The sequence below is a fragment of the Lipotes vexillifer genome, unplaced genomic scaffold, assembly GCF_000442215.2.
Source record: "Lipotes vexillifer unplaced genomic scaffold, Lipotes_vexillifer_v1.1 scaffold257, whole genome shotgun sequence".
Classification (NCBI taxonomy): domain Eukaryota; kingdom Metazoa; phylum Chordata; class Mammalia; order Artiodactyla; family Lipotidae; genus Lipotes; species Lipotes vexillifer.
Window position 1 is genome coordinate 1,090,703 of NW_006778935.1, and position 14,855 is coordinate 1,105,557.

Here is a 14,855-nt window from a genome sequence, read left to right on the forward strand (position 1 = left end):
TCTACCAAATTAGTAACAGATTGCTGCTCTTTCTCTGAACTAAGCAATAATGTTCACTGCCTGTTAAAAATTGTTATTTGTATTATGCATCCGGTTAATAAGAGGGAAGAGAACTGGGGAAGGCAGATGGTAAAACGACAAGCTCCCACATGCAAAGGAAGATACAATTTTCTCGCTAACACTCAAGAGAGAGAATCGTGCTGAGAAATAGGTGGCCTGTTAGTGACTTTTCGTTCCAAAACTTCAAAAAGAACATTCTCACTGAGAACAAAAGTTATTTTTGAAAAAAGAATCAGAATTGTGTAATAACGTTTGAAACACACATTTAAAAACTACCAAAAAAAAAAAATCTTTCAAGAAATCACATAACATCTGTGGACAAGGATGTTAATCTAAACAATAAAAGTAATTCCCTGGTGATGCAGTGGTTAAGAATCCGCCTGCCAATGCAGGGGACGTGGGTTCGAGCACTGATCCCGGAAAATCCCACGTGCCGTGGAGCAACTAAGCCCACACGCCGCAACTACTGATCCTGTGCTCTAGAGCCCACGAGCCACAACTACTGAGCCCATGAGCCACAACTACTGAAGCCCGGGGCCTAGAGTCCATGCTCCGCAACAAGAGAAGCCACTGCAATGAGAAGCTCACGCACTGCAACTAACAGTAGCCCCCGCTCGCCACAACTAGAGAAAGCCCATGTGCAGCAACGAAGACCAAACGCAGCTGGGGGCGGGGGGGCGGCGGGAGGAAAGTAATTGGTAACTGTAATGGAAAAATACAGGAAAAGATAAATCAGAGTCTTAGCCAACCATTTTTTTTCTGATTGCCGTAGAGTTTATACTTTAATTTTTAAAAATTATTTTTAAACCTTTTAATTGACATGTGATAAGTATACAGAAAAGTACACATACCATACGTGTACGGTGCCTTAACATACCAAACAGACCTTAGGAAACAGTACCCAGATCAAGAAACAAAATATAACTGTGTCCAGAAGCCTCCTTGGGTCCCTTTTAGTCACTTTTTCACCAGGGGTAACCACCTCCTGACCTCTAATAGTACAGGTTAGTTCTGCTGTTTTTGTACTTTATACAGATGGAATCAGACAGTGGGTACTTATCTTTTGCATTTGACTTCTTTACTCAACATTGTTTCTAAAATGAGATTCATCCATATTGTTGTATGCACTGTAGATCATTATTGCTACATATTATTCCATGGGGTGAATATAGCACATGTATTTATCTGTTGATGGGCTATTCTGAATAGTGCTGCTTTAAGCAATTCTTCACCAATGTCTCTTGGTGAACATCTACATGCATTTCTGTTGGGTATATACCTAGGAATAGAATTCGCTGGGGCAGAGGGGGTTCATATGCATATGTTCAGCTTAGCTTCTGTAGATGCTGCCAAACAGTTTTCCAAAATGATTATTCCAAGGTTAGCTAAACTTTTTATTGAAGAAGTTTCTAGATTTAAGCTTAAAGTTTCCTTTACTTGTTCACCCTCCAATCAGGGTGAACATATCTGCAATGCACTTTTAAGATTGCCAAGACTCTGACTAGAGTTGGAAAAGAACTTAGACTAAATGACAAATAATTCAAAGGAAATGGGTGACCATTTTGAATTTCTTTTTCATCAATCACAAAAATCTATTTCAACTTATATCTAAACCAAAAATTAGTGACAGTAAATATCACGTAGTAGTTTTGATAGATAATTCAAGTAACTTTACCATTTCACATTTTTAAAGAGCTCTGTAGAATATGGATAAGTTGAATGGCCCAGAACTCTTCAGCACATCATCAATGAGAATCCATTTGAGGAACATCTTGTGTCCAGACCTGTAGTTAATAATGTCAAGGGATCCCTGCCCTTGAGAAGCTTAAAATAACATGGTCACTCCAAAGATTATTTATTTGGCTTATGTGGTAGCCAGAAATTATGGCCTACCCCAAAATGCCCATGTCCTATGAATATCTCCTGTGTCCTGTGAATACACTGCAAGAGGGAATTTGCAGATGAGATTAAGTTAAGGACCTTGAAATGCAAGAGATTACTCTAGATTATCTGGATGGGTCCAATGGAAAGACATGAGTTCGGAAAAGCAGAGGACCTTTTCCAGCTGTGGTCCAAGGGAAATGTGATGACAGAAGAAGTGAGATGGGACATTCCTGGCTTTGAAGCTGGAGGAAGGGGTCCACAAGCCAATGAATGTGGGTGGCCTCTAGGAGCTGGAAATGCAGGGAATAATATTGCCTAGAGCCTCCAGAAAGGAAAGCAGCCCTGCTGACACCTGGAGTTTAGCCCAGTGAGGCCATGTGGGCCTTCTGTCCTGCAGAACTGGCTGTTCATATGTTTGTGTAGTTTTAAGCCTCCAGGTTTATAACAGAAGTCAAAAAAACAAAACGCTCTAAAACTGTGCCAGGTAGAAATGTTAAAAGTCCTTCTAAGTTAATTCCAGGGCAGCAATTCTTAAATCCATACATAATAGGGGAATGAGAGCCCGCCAGCCCCTCACCAGCTCCTGGGGACGAGGGCTCAAACACACTGGAGGAGTCGCTGTACGTGTTGGAGGTTTGTTCTGAGAGCTTCTTTTTGCCACTTCCTTCTGACGATTTGTGGGATTTCTTCTTATTTTTCACCAAGATTTTGTACATTAAGTCCAGAGGGCTTGGAAGAGGAACTCCAGATTCCAGCTAACAGAAAGAAAAGACACGTTCTTTAAAAACACTGTCCCTTCCTTTCAAGTTCCTTCCCCAAAACAAACTCCCAGGACTGCATGAGATATCAAGGGCTTCTAGATTATTCTTTACTACCTCAATACAGCTCATTAAGCTGCTCCAAGGGTGGCTTATGTAGGAGCTAGTTCATAGCTCTTGCTTTTTTCACATGAAAGGTATATTTTAATTACTGTACTGTAATTATTTTTCCATGAGAAATCTACATGAATAACACCACAAAAATGTACTGGGTGATTTGGCATGTTAACCCAAAGTTTCATGAGTTTTCTGATGGACCCTCTGAATCCAACCATCATGATTTAGGACAGATAGGACGGCCTTGTCTTGGATTTTGAAAGGATGGAAGCCAGTTAGAGTGTGGCATCTGCCAGGAGGATGGTAAAGACAGGCAGGCGTTTCCAGGCAAGCCCTTAGAATCAACTTTTCAGATGCAGTTTGCAAACAGCAAAATCCTCATCCTGGCACGAGGTAGTTAAGTGGCACATCTTCTTGGCATCAGCAGAAGTGGACGAGGTGGCTTTAGATTTCCTGGCTGCCCTGAGATTCAAGCTATTTGCAAGCCTTCTTTCTGGTGTGTCCAGCTTGTACATCTATGGGAAAATCAATTTCCCTTGAGAAGGCTATTATATATTGTAACAGACAGAATGTATGCAAGTCCCAAAACAGGTTATTTTTAGAAATCTATGAACTCCTGTAAGCAGGCCCTCTATTCTTCACTTGCAACCAGTCCGGGGACTGGTATGAAATCATGCAAGGATGTATGGAGACTGGGGAAAGGGTTGAAGACAGAAGAGGCTACTTGATGATCTTTCAGCTGCTTTCCTTCCCAAAGCAAGGATTGTTACCACGTCAATAGGAGGTCCGGATTCTGCTGGGAGAGTACAAGGAAGTGAGGGGTGGCCAGCAGGGATAGGCTGGAATGTCATTGTGCCACCTTCAATGTCCCATTTTGCTGACCCATTTCTTTCAAAGGGGTGTGACGAGGTTCCCTGGGAGGTGGCCAGAGCCTGTCCCTTGGGACTCCCTCTGTGGGCTGATTGCGATTGTGGGAATTCTGCAGTCCTGACTGGCTCACATCGGGGAGTGAGGGAGGGAGAAAGCTGTGGGCAGAGGAAGAGGACAGATGCAGGTCTGTCCCCCTCAGGAGGTCCCTGCCGGCCTCCACTGGTCAGAGGGCTCATTGTCAACTCATACCAAGGAACATGAACATGGAAAGGATGTAAGGAAGTCTCTCCCTAATCCAGTCATAAAGCAGGTGTGCGTTCCTTCGGGATGAGCAACAAAACTGCTTACTGGGTACTTTTCCAGGGGCTCCATGAGAAGGGCGTCCCCGAAGATCAGCCGGCAATACTCTGCCATCTTGGCCTGCTGCTTTGGGCTGAGGGGAGAGAAGGAAAGCAAGCAAGCAAGAAGGTTATTCAAAGAGGCCGGACGGGATGACTTTGCGTTATCAATTACAGAGAGAGGTCATTTCCTCCTCCTACCTTTCAGGATTGTTTTTATTATTCTAAATCCCTGTTTACAATTCTGACTTGTGTGGATTTGAATGCCACACACAGGTGGGCAGGGGAGGCTCTTCACAAAGCTGAGCGGCATGGACATAGATGGAGAGGACAGAAGGTCACCTGCCTGTCACTGGATGTTTGAATGTTGCAGAGTTAGAGACTCAGTCCCTTTTGCTTAAGTTCCTGATTCTAAGTCAAATGCCAGATACTTGGGGGGGTGGAACTCATTCAACTCTACGTGAATTCTTGGGTGAAATTTGTCTAATGGACAGAGCTGCACTGCAAAGAAGTGTTTACAAGGAGGTGAGGGAAGAGAGGAGAGGGAGCTGGACAGAGAGAGGGAGACAGAATCTCAAAATGCAGAAGAGAAAAGGCTGACAGGCAGAAGTGTGTCCACTTGGGAGGGGGCCCTGGAGGAAAGACAAGAGAAGCAGGCACCTTGGGGAAGGGTGTCTGCAGCCTTTTTGTGCACTACAGGGAAGCAAAGGTGGCGTTAGCCTGATGAGGTGCCAGTAGGAGCCTGGTTTTATTGGAAAAGGTTGGAGCTGCTGGGTTCACTTAGCTGAGCTCCAGGCTCTCAACCACTCGGGATCTATAAAACGCAGAGGAAAGTAATTGTTCTTGGAAAGGGGCAGAGGATGCTGAGAAGATGAAGTGAAATAATAGATGAAAACACTTTGAAATGTAAGATGATTGATCCTAGAGATGCAAGGCAGCCTCCGCCAGCTAGACCAGACAAACGAGGGTCCGTTCACATGTAAACACAGTTGATGTGAGGGAACATCCTTAGTCTTTCAAAACTCCTGCTTCCCTCGACCTTTTAAAAAAGCAATTCTCATTCTGTAGGATGTTAAATATCATTATAAAGGTACCCAATTCCATCGGGTTTTATGGACTGTGATTTTGACCTATAGGCTGTTGGACTTGATTTCCAATAGTTGTCTCTATGTGCTGCAATGTTAATACGTTTTAGCAGAACTGGGGCTGTAGCAAGACTAGGTAAGTGATAAAAATCCTTCTTAACTACAATTCAAATCGATTATAAAATGTGATTCTTATTTTCATTCCTTCTACCATGACTGTTAAACCTGGATCGTGAACTATTTTTTCCTGGGAAAGGGGGTGCTTTGGGGGTTCAAACCATACTGCGATGGTCCACAGGGAAAAGCACTCTTTATATCACCCTTTTAAAGAAACATATATTTGGGGGATCAGATGAATTCTCTGGGCTTCAAATATGAGCCCAAGGTCACTGCTTTCTTGGAACTGCAAGGGGAGGCAAAGGAAAGATTCAGAGAAGACCTACATGACAAACTCCCAAATTCTCATCATGCCTTTTTTGACCTGTAAGAGATTTTGCTGGGCAGCTCATGTAGCCCTCAGAATATCCTGCAGCTTTCTCCAGCAGTATCACCGAGGGAGGAAAATCTACCAATTGGAGAACTGATCCTGGAAAGCACTGGGGCTGGTTGTTTAGGAATGATGTGTTATAGTTAGGGAACAAGCAGAAAAGTGACTGATTTAGCAGAGCAGCCTTGGGCATCCACAATTCAGACACCCTTGCTCAAAAGACAGCTGGCCCTGGGGCTCCACCAAGCCAGCGAGCTCTGTGTCTGTAGCTGAGACAAATCCATTTGTGCTGGGCCTACACTTTCCAGGCTGCATAAAAGAAATTGTCCAACCGTCCCATTTCACTTTCATGGAATGATGCTATTAAATAGAGCTTTGCTATTCCAAGTGTGGTCCATAGACCAGCAGCATCCACAGGGCCTGGAGCTGGTAAGAAATGCAGATTCAAGGCCTCCTAGGAAGGCAGGCAAATTGAGTAGAAATCTCTGGGGAAGCAGGGCTCAGGGGTCTTAAGAGGCCCTCTGGGGGATTCTCATGCACACTCAAGTTCGAGAACCACTGTGATGGATGAACCAAGTCATCAGGTGCTTAAGTAAATGACACTTTTCTTGAGGGCTGGAACTTGAGAGCCCAACTTCCTTTGAACAGAGGCGTGGAGGGAAAAGAAAGGATTGTACCCCAACACCCTGATTTCAGGACTTCTAGTGGAGCCATAGGCTCACCAGTAGAGGGATTTCGGGGTGGTGTTCCAGGTGTCTCTAAGCAGGTGACAGGCAGAGTCCTCTGTCCTCTGTGAAGCTGTCCCCAAATCAGGCCCTGAAGGATTTTGCTGGAGCAAAATCTTACTCGATTCCACTAAAGAATCACCTGGGCTGTTAACGCTGCAGGTGGCAGGGCCCTGTGCCCAATCCCCTGATACACTGAGCTGGGAGCAGAGCCCTGGAACCTGCATTTGTAACAAGCCTGCAACTAATTCTGAGGCAGGTGGTTAATGGACTACGGTGTTTACAACTGTGCTCTGACACTTCACCAAATCACCTGGGGTCTTAAGAAAATGCAGATTCCAAGGCAAAGTCTGAGATGGAGCTCGAGACTGCATTTCTAACAAGCTTCCCGACACGCAGATGCTGCTGGTCGATGGACCAGTGTCACTTTGAAGAGCAAGCATCTTTGTCTGACCTAGACTTCTGAAAACCTGCTTCAGCATCAACCGAGTTGGAGAGAACAAGAGGCAGGTGTCCAAGGAGAAAGGAAAATGTGCTATTTGATAATCAGGCTCTTCGTGTTCTCCACAAACACACATGCCCACCTAACAGGGAACTGGATCAGAGCAGAGAGCAAACTGAATAGAAGAAGTCAGAGGAAAACAAAACAACTTTAATTGTGGGGCCAGAACTGCAGAAACAAGACATTGCATTGGCCACGAGAGAGCAAAAAAAAACCTGAAGCGTTTGGAACATCACCATCAGCTACCATGGAGATGAAGCGAGAGGAAAATATTCACAAATACATTTTGAGCTTCAGGCCACAGCAGGCCCATCTGGTCACATTTAAACACCTGGCAAAGTGGTCAGTTTTCTGACCAAGGAAGAGGCCCACATCTTCCAAGTTGAACTAAACCAACCTCCTTCTCTATAGATGAGGGATCTACAACTCACGGCTATTAAGGAACTTGTCCAAAATCTCACATTCTCTGTGGCTGAACCAGAGCCAGTGGTTTCTGCCCTTGAATTCGGTGGAGAACTCCTTTAGTGAAAATGCTAGTTCACAAACTAGGTGGCCCATCAGTTAATTAGGACTTAAAAAAATTTTATTTGCAGAAATTCAAATGAGGTATATGGGGGTAAAGCTCAGGAATCTGCATTTTATGGGATTCTGATGTAGCAGGTGGAGAAGGATAAGTCACCAGTGGCTCCTGGCAGCTTTCTCTTTGCTGCCCATGGATAGGTGATTTCAAATATTTGGAGAGAGAACCGGAAAATTAAGAGGCTTTCTTCCTCTCTTCCAGTGTGGGTTTGTTTTGGAGTACGGCCCAAGTGGGCTGGGGCCAGGGTTCTGAATCTGGTGTTTTGTATACACAGCACAAAGGAGAAAAAAAGAACTGCTGCTAGAGGTAACATATAGGTTTCAGATATTTTGGGGGCAGTGTCACTGTGTTGGGTAGGATTCTGAGGGTGTCTCCTGTTTCGTGGGGAAGACTGCTGTTACTGATGAATGGTGTCTGTCACCGGTTCTTTCAGCAATGAGGTGGGATGGCCTGCAGGTCAAGCACAGGGTTTTACCAGCAAAGGAAAAGCTTGCAGGTTTTCTTTGGGTGTGTGATAGTCCAGCCAGAAAACAATTGTAGCTGAATGATGTTGATATGTGTGTGAGGCTCAAGGACAATGGAAATAGGAAGCAAAAACTTCCTTCCACAATAGAATTCAGTATCTCAGTATTTCACTGCCATTCGGTTATCTCAGTGGCTTGGGATCAATATCATGGCATCCAGGGAAGGTTGTTATCCTGTTTTCTTTTGTATTCATGCATTATTAATGAACTTTTAACAGCTAAATTTCTCACTTTTAAACCAGAAAGAGATGTATTATGGTACAATCTTTTTTGATTATGTGTTCAATGTGTATTTCGTTTTCATGCTCAGTTTGGCTCTCTGTAGAATTGAAGCTGAAGACTGAAAAAAATAAGCTGTGGTTAAGGGTCACGAGCCACAGAAATGTGACCATTCACAGGCAGTTGCCTTGTGGGATGCTCTGGTTGTCTTAATTCGATGTTTGGAAGCTTGTGATGCTTTTGTTTAGGTGTGGGGGATGGAGTTGGTTAAAGAGATGAGTTTTGAAGCCGTACTAGCCAGCTTTGAACCCCTGCCACATTTTAGCTGCATGACCTTGGGGAAGTAACTCACCCTCTTTGGGATTCAGTTTCATCATTTGTAAAATAGGGATAATAGTAATAATATTTATTCTTAGGAGCACCTGGCTTTGTGGTTGAGGGTTACATGAGCTTATGCTTGGAACGTTGCTCAGCACATAATATACATTCAATAAATATTAGCTGTCATTATGTTTGTGGTAGTGGTGGCTCTTGATACCTCTCTGGCTGCATGGCAGAGTCCAGTGTAGCAGGTATGACTATCAAGAATGGAAGCAGAGTTTTTCATTTTGTCTAATTTATATAGAAACATTTCTTGAAGAAAATAAATGTGCTAGATTTGGAGATATTTCTCCAAAAAGGAAATGACTGATTGTCTAGGAACTAGAGTGCCTGAAAAAAAGGTGCTAAGGCGTTGTAGAGCCCAGTTACAAATGGACAGGCCGAGATGAGGAAAGTCACATGCAAATCAGAGCTGCCACAGCAAACGAAGCACTAAATACAGTACCTAAAGAGGTTCTCCCTTTAGTTAGAAAAGAAATAGTAGTGAAACAATAAATTCTTGTCTCTTCAGTTGGCCCTCAGAAGTGGTAGAAAAACTATATGCCAAATGATTACATTATTCACTGGATGATTGTTTCCTAATGAAACAGTCATGAGCTGGTAAAAGTAGTATGGATTTCCTGAGGGCAAACTAGAAATACAGATAGCTATAATTTGGTTACTTCAAAATAAGGTCTTTCTCCACATATACATTAACAAATGAGCACATTGAACTACTTTGAAATTCCTCAAGCTAAAATTTGGTCACTACCTAACTGGTTCTTTAAGGTTTAGTAAATCCTTTTAAGAATGAGTGAATTGAAGCATGTGTTGCAAATTAGTTGGACAAAGGGAATCAGTGACTTGGGAAAGATTTTTGATAGGAAGGAGGATAAAAAAGGATCTAAGGAACTTGTGAGCCAAATTAGGATAGGTGTTGTAGGCTTTTAGTTGAGAAAACTGGCTTAGGTGGTTGAATGAAACAAAGGGCTTCCCAAATGCTCTTTTGAGCAGTGATGGTCACTACTACATAGTCTTCAGACATTAAGTCCAGGGACTAGAATTTTAGTTTCTTGAATTTTGATTCAGTAATAGATGAGAATCTTTCATGTTGAGGCTCTTTAGATTGAATAACTATATGATAAACTAACATCCTCGTGTCTGATGTAGGTGTGCCTTACTCTGATCCTCTGTCATAAAATGAGTATAAGGGTTAAGTCAAAATTACCTATTCTTTGTATAGCTCAGCAAAAAGTGCAGGCTATTTTGAAATAGGAAAATATTTACAAATACTAACAAACAGGGGAAACCAATGAAAACAGGAAGGAGGGAGAATTTGGTGGTCTGAGTTCTATGCAAGTTCAAAGTGGCAGAATAGAATTTATTTAATTTATTTAGCTTTCTCTACACCTGCTCCAGCCTGTACAGAACTGGCTATTTTAGGGTGGTAAAACTGACTATAAATCTGCACACAATAGAAGAAGCAAACGAAGGAGGATTATAAAAGTGGTCCCCTGAAATAGACACACCTGTTATACAAGGAAATGGGTTTCACTGCATTGTAAAAAGAGGAGTCCTTAATTTAAATCCTACCATGGCATGAAAATAGATTCCACAAGCCCAATGGATCTTTTTAATGTTAACGAGATTTAAATGAATGGATTCCATTATATACAGACGAACACATGCCACTTAATATATAGCATAATTGAGGAACACCATTAGTAACATCAAATAATCTTATATCTGATGAACAATGACTAAACATGCCCTATTTGGGGAAAATACTCCCTATTGAATGTGCTGAATACTTACGAATCCACGTGGTTCTCAAATGAAAGCAGAATTGGAAAAGGTGAAGTCTTAAATGCACACTCAGCAATGGCTTCTATCACTTCCTAAAAATGAGAACACCTATATTCAATAAGCCAGAATTTTAATGTGTATAGTTTTTTTCTTTTGGGTTCCACCCTTTAATATCACTGTAGTTTTCATTCATAGAATTTTATCAAATGGCCTAAAATGGCTAGAAGCGGTTTGCAGGCTGCTGGATTATAAATTTTCTTACTCTTGATTTAGGAAGATAAAAGAAAGAAAACTGGATTTGGGTGGAGGGGGAGTCATAACTGCGAGGGTGAATGGTTCTCCTCTTTGGTAATTATATCTACTTTTTTTTTTAATAATGAAAAAAATCAGATCACATTATAAAAATTTGGACAAGAGAAGGCAACATTTTTCACCCATAAATTCACCCTTTGAATCAAACCACTGCTGGCATTTGGTTATATTTATTTCTAGTTTGTTTTTCGTATATCTGTATAACTTAGTTTTAATTACAGTAAATACTCTATTTGTATTTTTAAACATCATTAAGAGATATAATTCACCCATTTAAAGTGTACAGCTAAATGGTTTTTAATATTCACAGGGTTGTGCAACCATCACCCCAGTCTAAGTTAGGACATTTTTATCACCCCCCCAAAAGGTATGTCCCCATTAACAGTCACTCCCCATTTCACCAACCCCACCCCACAGACTCAGACCTAGGTAACCACTAATCTACTTTGTGTCTCCATAGATTTGCTTACTCCTAACATTTCAAATAAATGGAATCATACAGTATGTGGCCTTTTATGTCTGGCATCTTTCATTGAGCCTGCTTTCAGCGTTCATCCATATGCTGTAACATGTGTCAGTACTTCGCTCCTCAATCTGTGTTTAGAAAAACGTATAGGTCACAGTTCTAGTATCTGTATAAAATTCTAGGGAGTGGCAGTATCATAACTGATTTAACCATTACCCAATTGTTGGACAGACATATTTTAAGAGCTATCATTCAAATAATTCTCCAAAGAACCTCTTTACTTTTTTCCCTGATATTTTGAATTATTTTCAGGGAATGAATTCTTAGAAGGGGAATTATTAAATTAAAGAATAGTCTCCTGTGTTTCTCAAAATTACTTTTCATCTTAGATTGCCTAGAGTAATATATGAAGGACCAGATTTCAATGAATATTCACCAGCTTTGGGCGTTTGTTTTCCTTATTGAACTGGTATTAAAGGATGATCTCATTTATTTTTAATTATATCAATGCCAATACTCCTGTGGCTTCATATCCATTTTTTTTTTTTTTTAGTTACATTTATTCTTTACATCTTCTCCTCGCCAGTAGGAATTATCACTCTGATCCCTTATGCCTGAGGCTTTTCCATTATCTTCTCTACCTTCCTTAAACAATTCATAGTTTGCTTTCTATCCATGCCAGAAAGCTATTTCTCCAGCCCCAGAGTATAAATAAGGCTTTCTAATTCTGTACTACATTTGCATATATCCTCTAAGAAGGATTTGCCTGCATGGAGCAAAAGAATCACTCACTGTTTCTTAAAAGTGAATCCACAGATTGCCTTTCATACATTATGATAGTTGATACCATCAAAAATAAGTACACTATAAATAGTAAACAATGTCCAGATTTTAAACTCTTTATTTGATTTTTTTGAGTACAGGCTTTGGAGTCCAACAGGCTTGTGTTTGAATCCTTCTTATCCTTACAAGCTGTGTGACCTTGAGAAAAATAACTTAATGCCTGTGTGCACTTGGCTTGCTGGCCTGTAAAGTAAGAGTGATAAGCCTCATTCCACAAGCCTGTTGCAAGAACCCAGCAATCCCTCTACTGGGCATATACCCTGAGAAAACCATAATTCAAAAAGAGTCATGTACCAAAATGCTCATTGCAGCTCTATTTACAATAGCCTGGAGATGGAAACAACCCAAGTGTCCAACATCGGATGAATGGATAAAGAAGATGTGGCACATATATATACAATGGAATATTACTCAGACCTAAAAAGAAACGAAATTGAGCTATTTGTAATGAGGTGGACGGACCTAGAATCTGTCATACAGGGTTAAGTAAGTCAGAAAGACAAAGACAAATACCGTATGCTAACACATATATATGGAATTTAAGAAAAAAAAGAAAAAAATGTCATGAAGAACCTGGGGGTAGGACGGGAATGGAGACGCGGACCTGCTGGGGAATGGACTTGGGGATATGGGGAGGGGAAGGGGTAAGCTGTGACAGGGCGGGAGGGTGGCATGGACATATATACACTACCAAGCGTGGAATGGATAGCTAGTAGGAAGCAGCCGCATAGCACAGGGGCATAGCACAGGAAGATCAGCTCGGTGCTTTGTGACCACCTAGAGGGGTGGGATGGAGGGGTGGGGGGGAGGGAGACGCAAGAGGGAAGAGATATGGGAACACAGGTATATGTATAACTGATTCACTTTGTTGTGAAGCAGAAACTGGCACACCATTGTAAAGCAATTATACTCCAATAAAGATGTAAAAAAAAAAAAAAAGAATGCAGCGAGAGGAGGTAAAGGACACAGCTCTTGATGGGCAGATATTCTCAAAACAATTAAGGTTACTCAGCTTGCTGGTGGCCCCCTCCCCATTCACCCTAAATCCAACTAATACAAACAAGAGCTGCCATTAAATGAGCATTTGCATTCCAGATACAGATCTTATCTCCCGCTATAAACATTCCTTAAGGAAAATATTATCTGTTATCTCTCACAGATTATAAAATGGAAACTCAGAGATATTAACCAATTTGCCCAAGGTCACAGAGAGGAGAGTCCAGGAAACCCCAGGAAAGTTTGTCTGACTCTAGAGTTTATTCTCTTAACCATTTCAGTAACTCCCATGCAGCTAATGGCCGTAACCAACTAAGATCAAAGCCCTCAAAAGAATTGCACAGCACTATTCACAGTAGCCAAAACATGGAAACAACCTAAATGTCCATCAACAGCTGAGTGGACAAAGAAGGTGTGGTACATATATACAATGGGGTATTACTCAGCCATAAAAAAAGAACAAAATAATGCCATTTGCAGCACCATAGGATGCAACTAGAGATTATCATACTAAGTAAGTCAGAAAGAGAAAGACAAATACCATATTCACTTACATGTGGAATCTAAAATACGGCACAAATGAACCTATCTACAAAACAGAAACAGAAACAGACTCACAGACATAGAGAACAGACTTGTGGTTGACAAGGGGGAGGTAGGTGGGGGAGGGATGGATTGGAGTTTGGGATTAGCAGATACAAACTATTATATATAGAGAATGGATAAACAATAAGGTCCTACTGTATAGCACAAGGAACCGTATCCAATCTCCTGGGATAAACCCTAATGGAAAAGAATATTAAAAAAAATGTATATATGTATAAAACTGAGTCACCTTGCTGTACAGCAGAGATTGGCACAACATTTTACATCAATTCTACTTTGATAAAAAAAAAAAGAATTGCAAATAGATATCTAAAGGAAGTGGGCAGTAAGTATGGGGAGAAAAGGGGGGCTAGATTTTGTTTATTTCCTAAATTTGGCCCTGTTTTATTTACTACGGGCAAAACACATGAGAGCCATTCTTGATTCCTCTTATTATAACATCTTTCAATTCATCTGTAATCCTGTCCAAAATATAATCAGAATATAACCACATAGCAGCACCTCCACCTCTATCATCCTGACCCAAAAACCCTTGCAGCAACTTCTGGGATAGATTCTGTCGTCATTCCCACATATTCACTACCCTTCCTGTGAGATCTGTTGACCATAGGCATGACCCTGTGTTTTGTTTTGGTTGCTGAAATGCATGTGAAAATGGCACACCATTCTTTTGAGCAGAGTCTTCAAGAGCCATCTTGGGTTCTGCCACCTTTCTTTCCCCACTGCTGTGAGCCTGGTGATATCACATATTGGGGCTGTTCTTTCTGTATGGATTGCAGACAACATTGATGGCAGCAACAGTCAACATCTAACCTGAGCAAGAAATAAACCTGTGTGGTTCTAAACCACTGAGATTCTGGAGTTTCTAGTTTTTGCAGCAAAACCTAGTGGAGGCTGACTAATAAAGCTTTTAGCTGCTTCTATGTTTGCCTCCTGTACTGCCTACCACAGCCAGAGTGATTGCTCCTAAACATGAGTCAGATGATCTCGATTTCATTCCTTTGGAGTAAACTTTCAATGGCCTCCAATTTCACAGAGTGAACTCCAAGTTCTTTATCAGATCCTGCACCTGCTATCTCACCAAATACCTCTTTTGCATTGCTCACACTGCTACAGTCCACTGACATTCTTGCTTTCTCTCCAATAGACCAAGCATTACTTCATCTCTTTGTTCATCTCTCATTTCTTTGTTTATCCTTATTACTTCTTTCAGGAATACTCTTATCTGACAGCAAGGCTTAACTTCCTTAATTTTGAGGGGTGGTAATCTCTGCTTAAATGCCACATTACCAGGGTCTTCTCCCACCATCCTGCTGA

The 14,855-nt window shown here is 41.5% G+C and overlaps 1 protein-coding gene across 2 annotated transcripts in view; it reads right to left on the reverse strand.

Annotated features, from left to right (window-relative positions):
• The window catches only part of PLCB1 (phospholipase C beta 1), a 686,206-nt gene that overhangs the window by 137,521 nt on the left and 533,830 nt on the right, over positions 1–14,855 (reverse strand). For both annotated transcript variants that reach the window (XM_007452039.1, XM_007452040.1), the window contains exons 12-14: positions 10,325–10,407; positions 4,038–4,122; positions 2,522–2,699 (exon numbers count right to left, since the gene is read on the reverse strand). In XM_007452039.1, the coding sequence (XP_007452101.1) occupies positions 2,522–2,699; positions 4,038–4,122; positions 10,325–10,407 (346 nt within the window). The remainder of the gene's footprint in view (positions 1–2,521; positions 2,700–4,037; positions 4,123–10,324; positions 10,408–14,855) is intronic.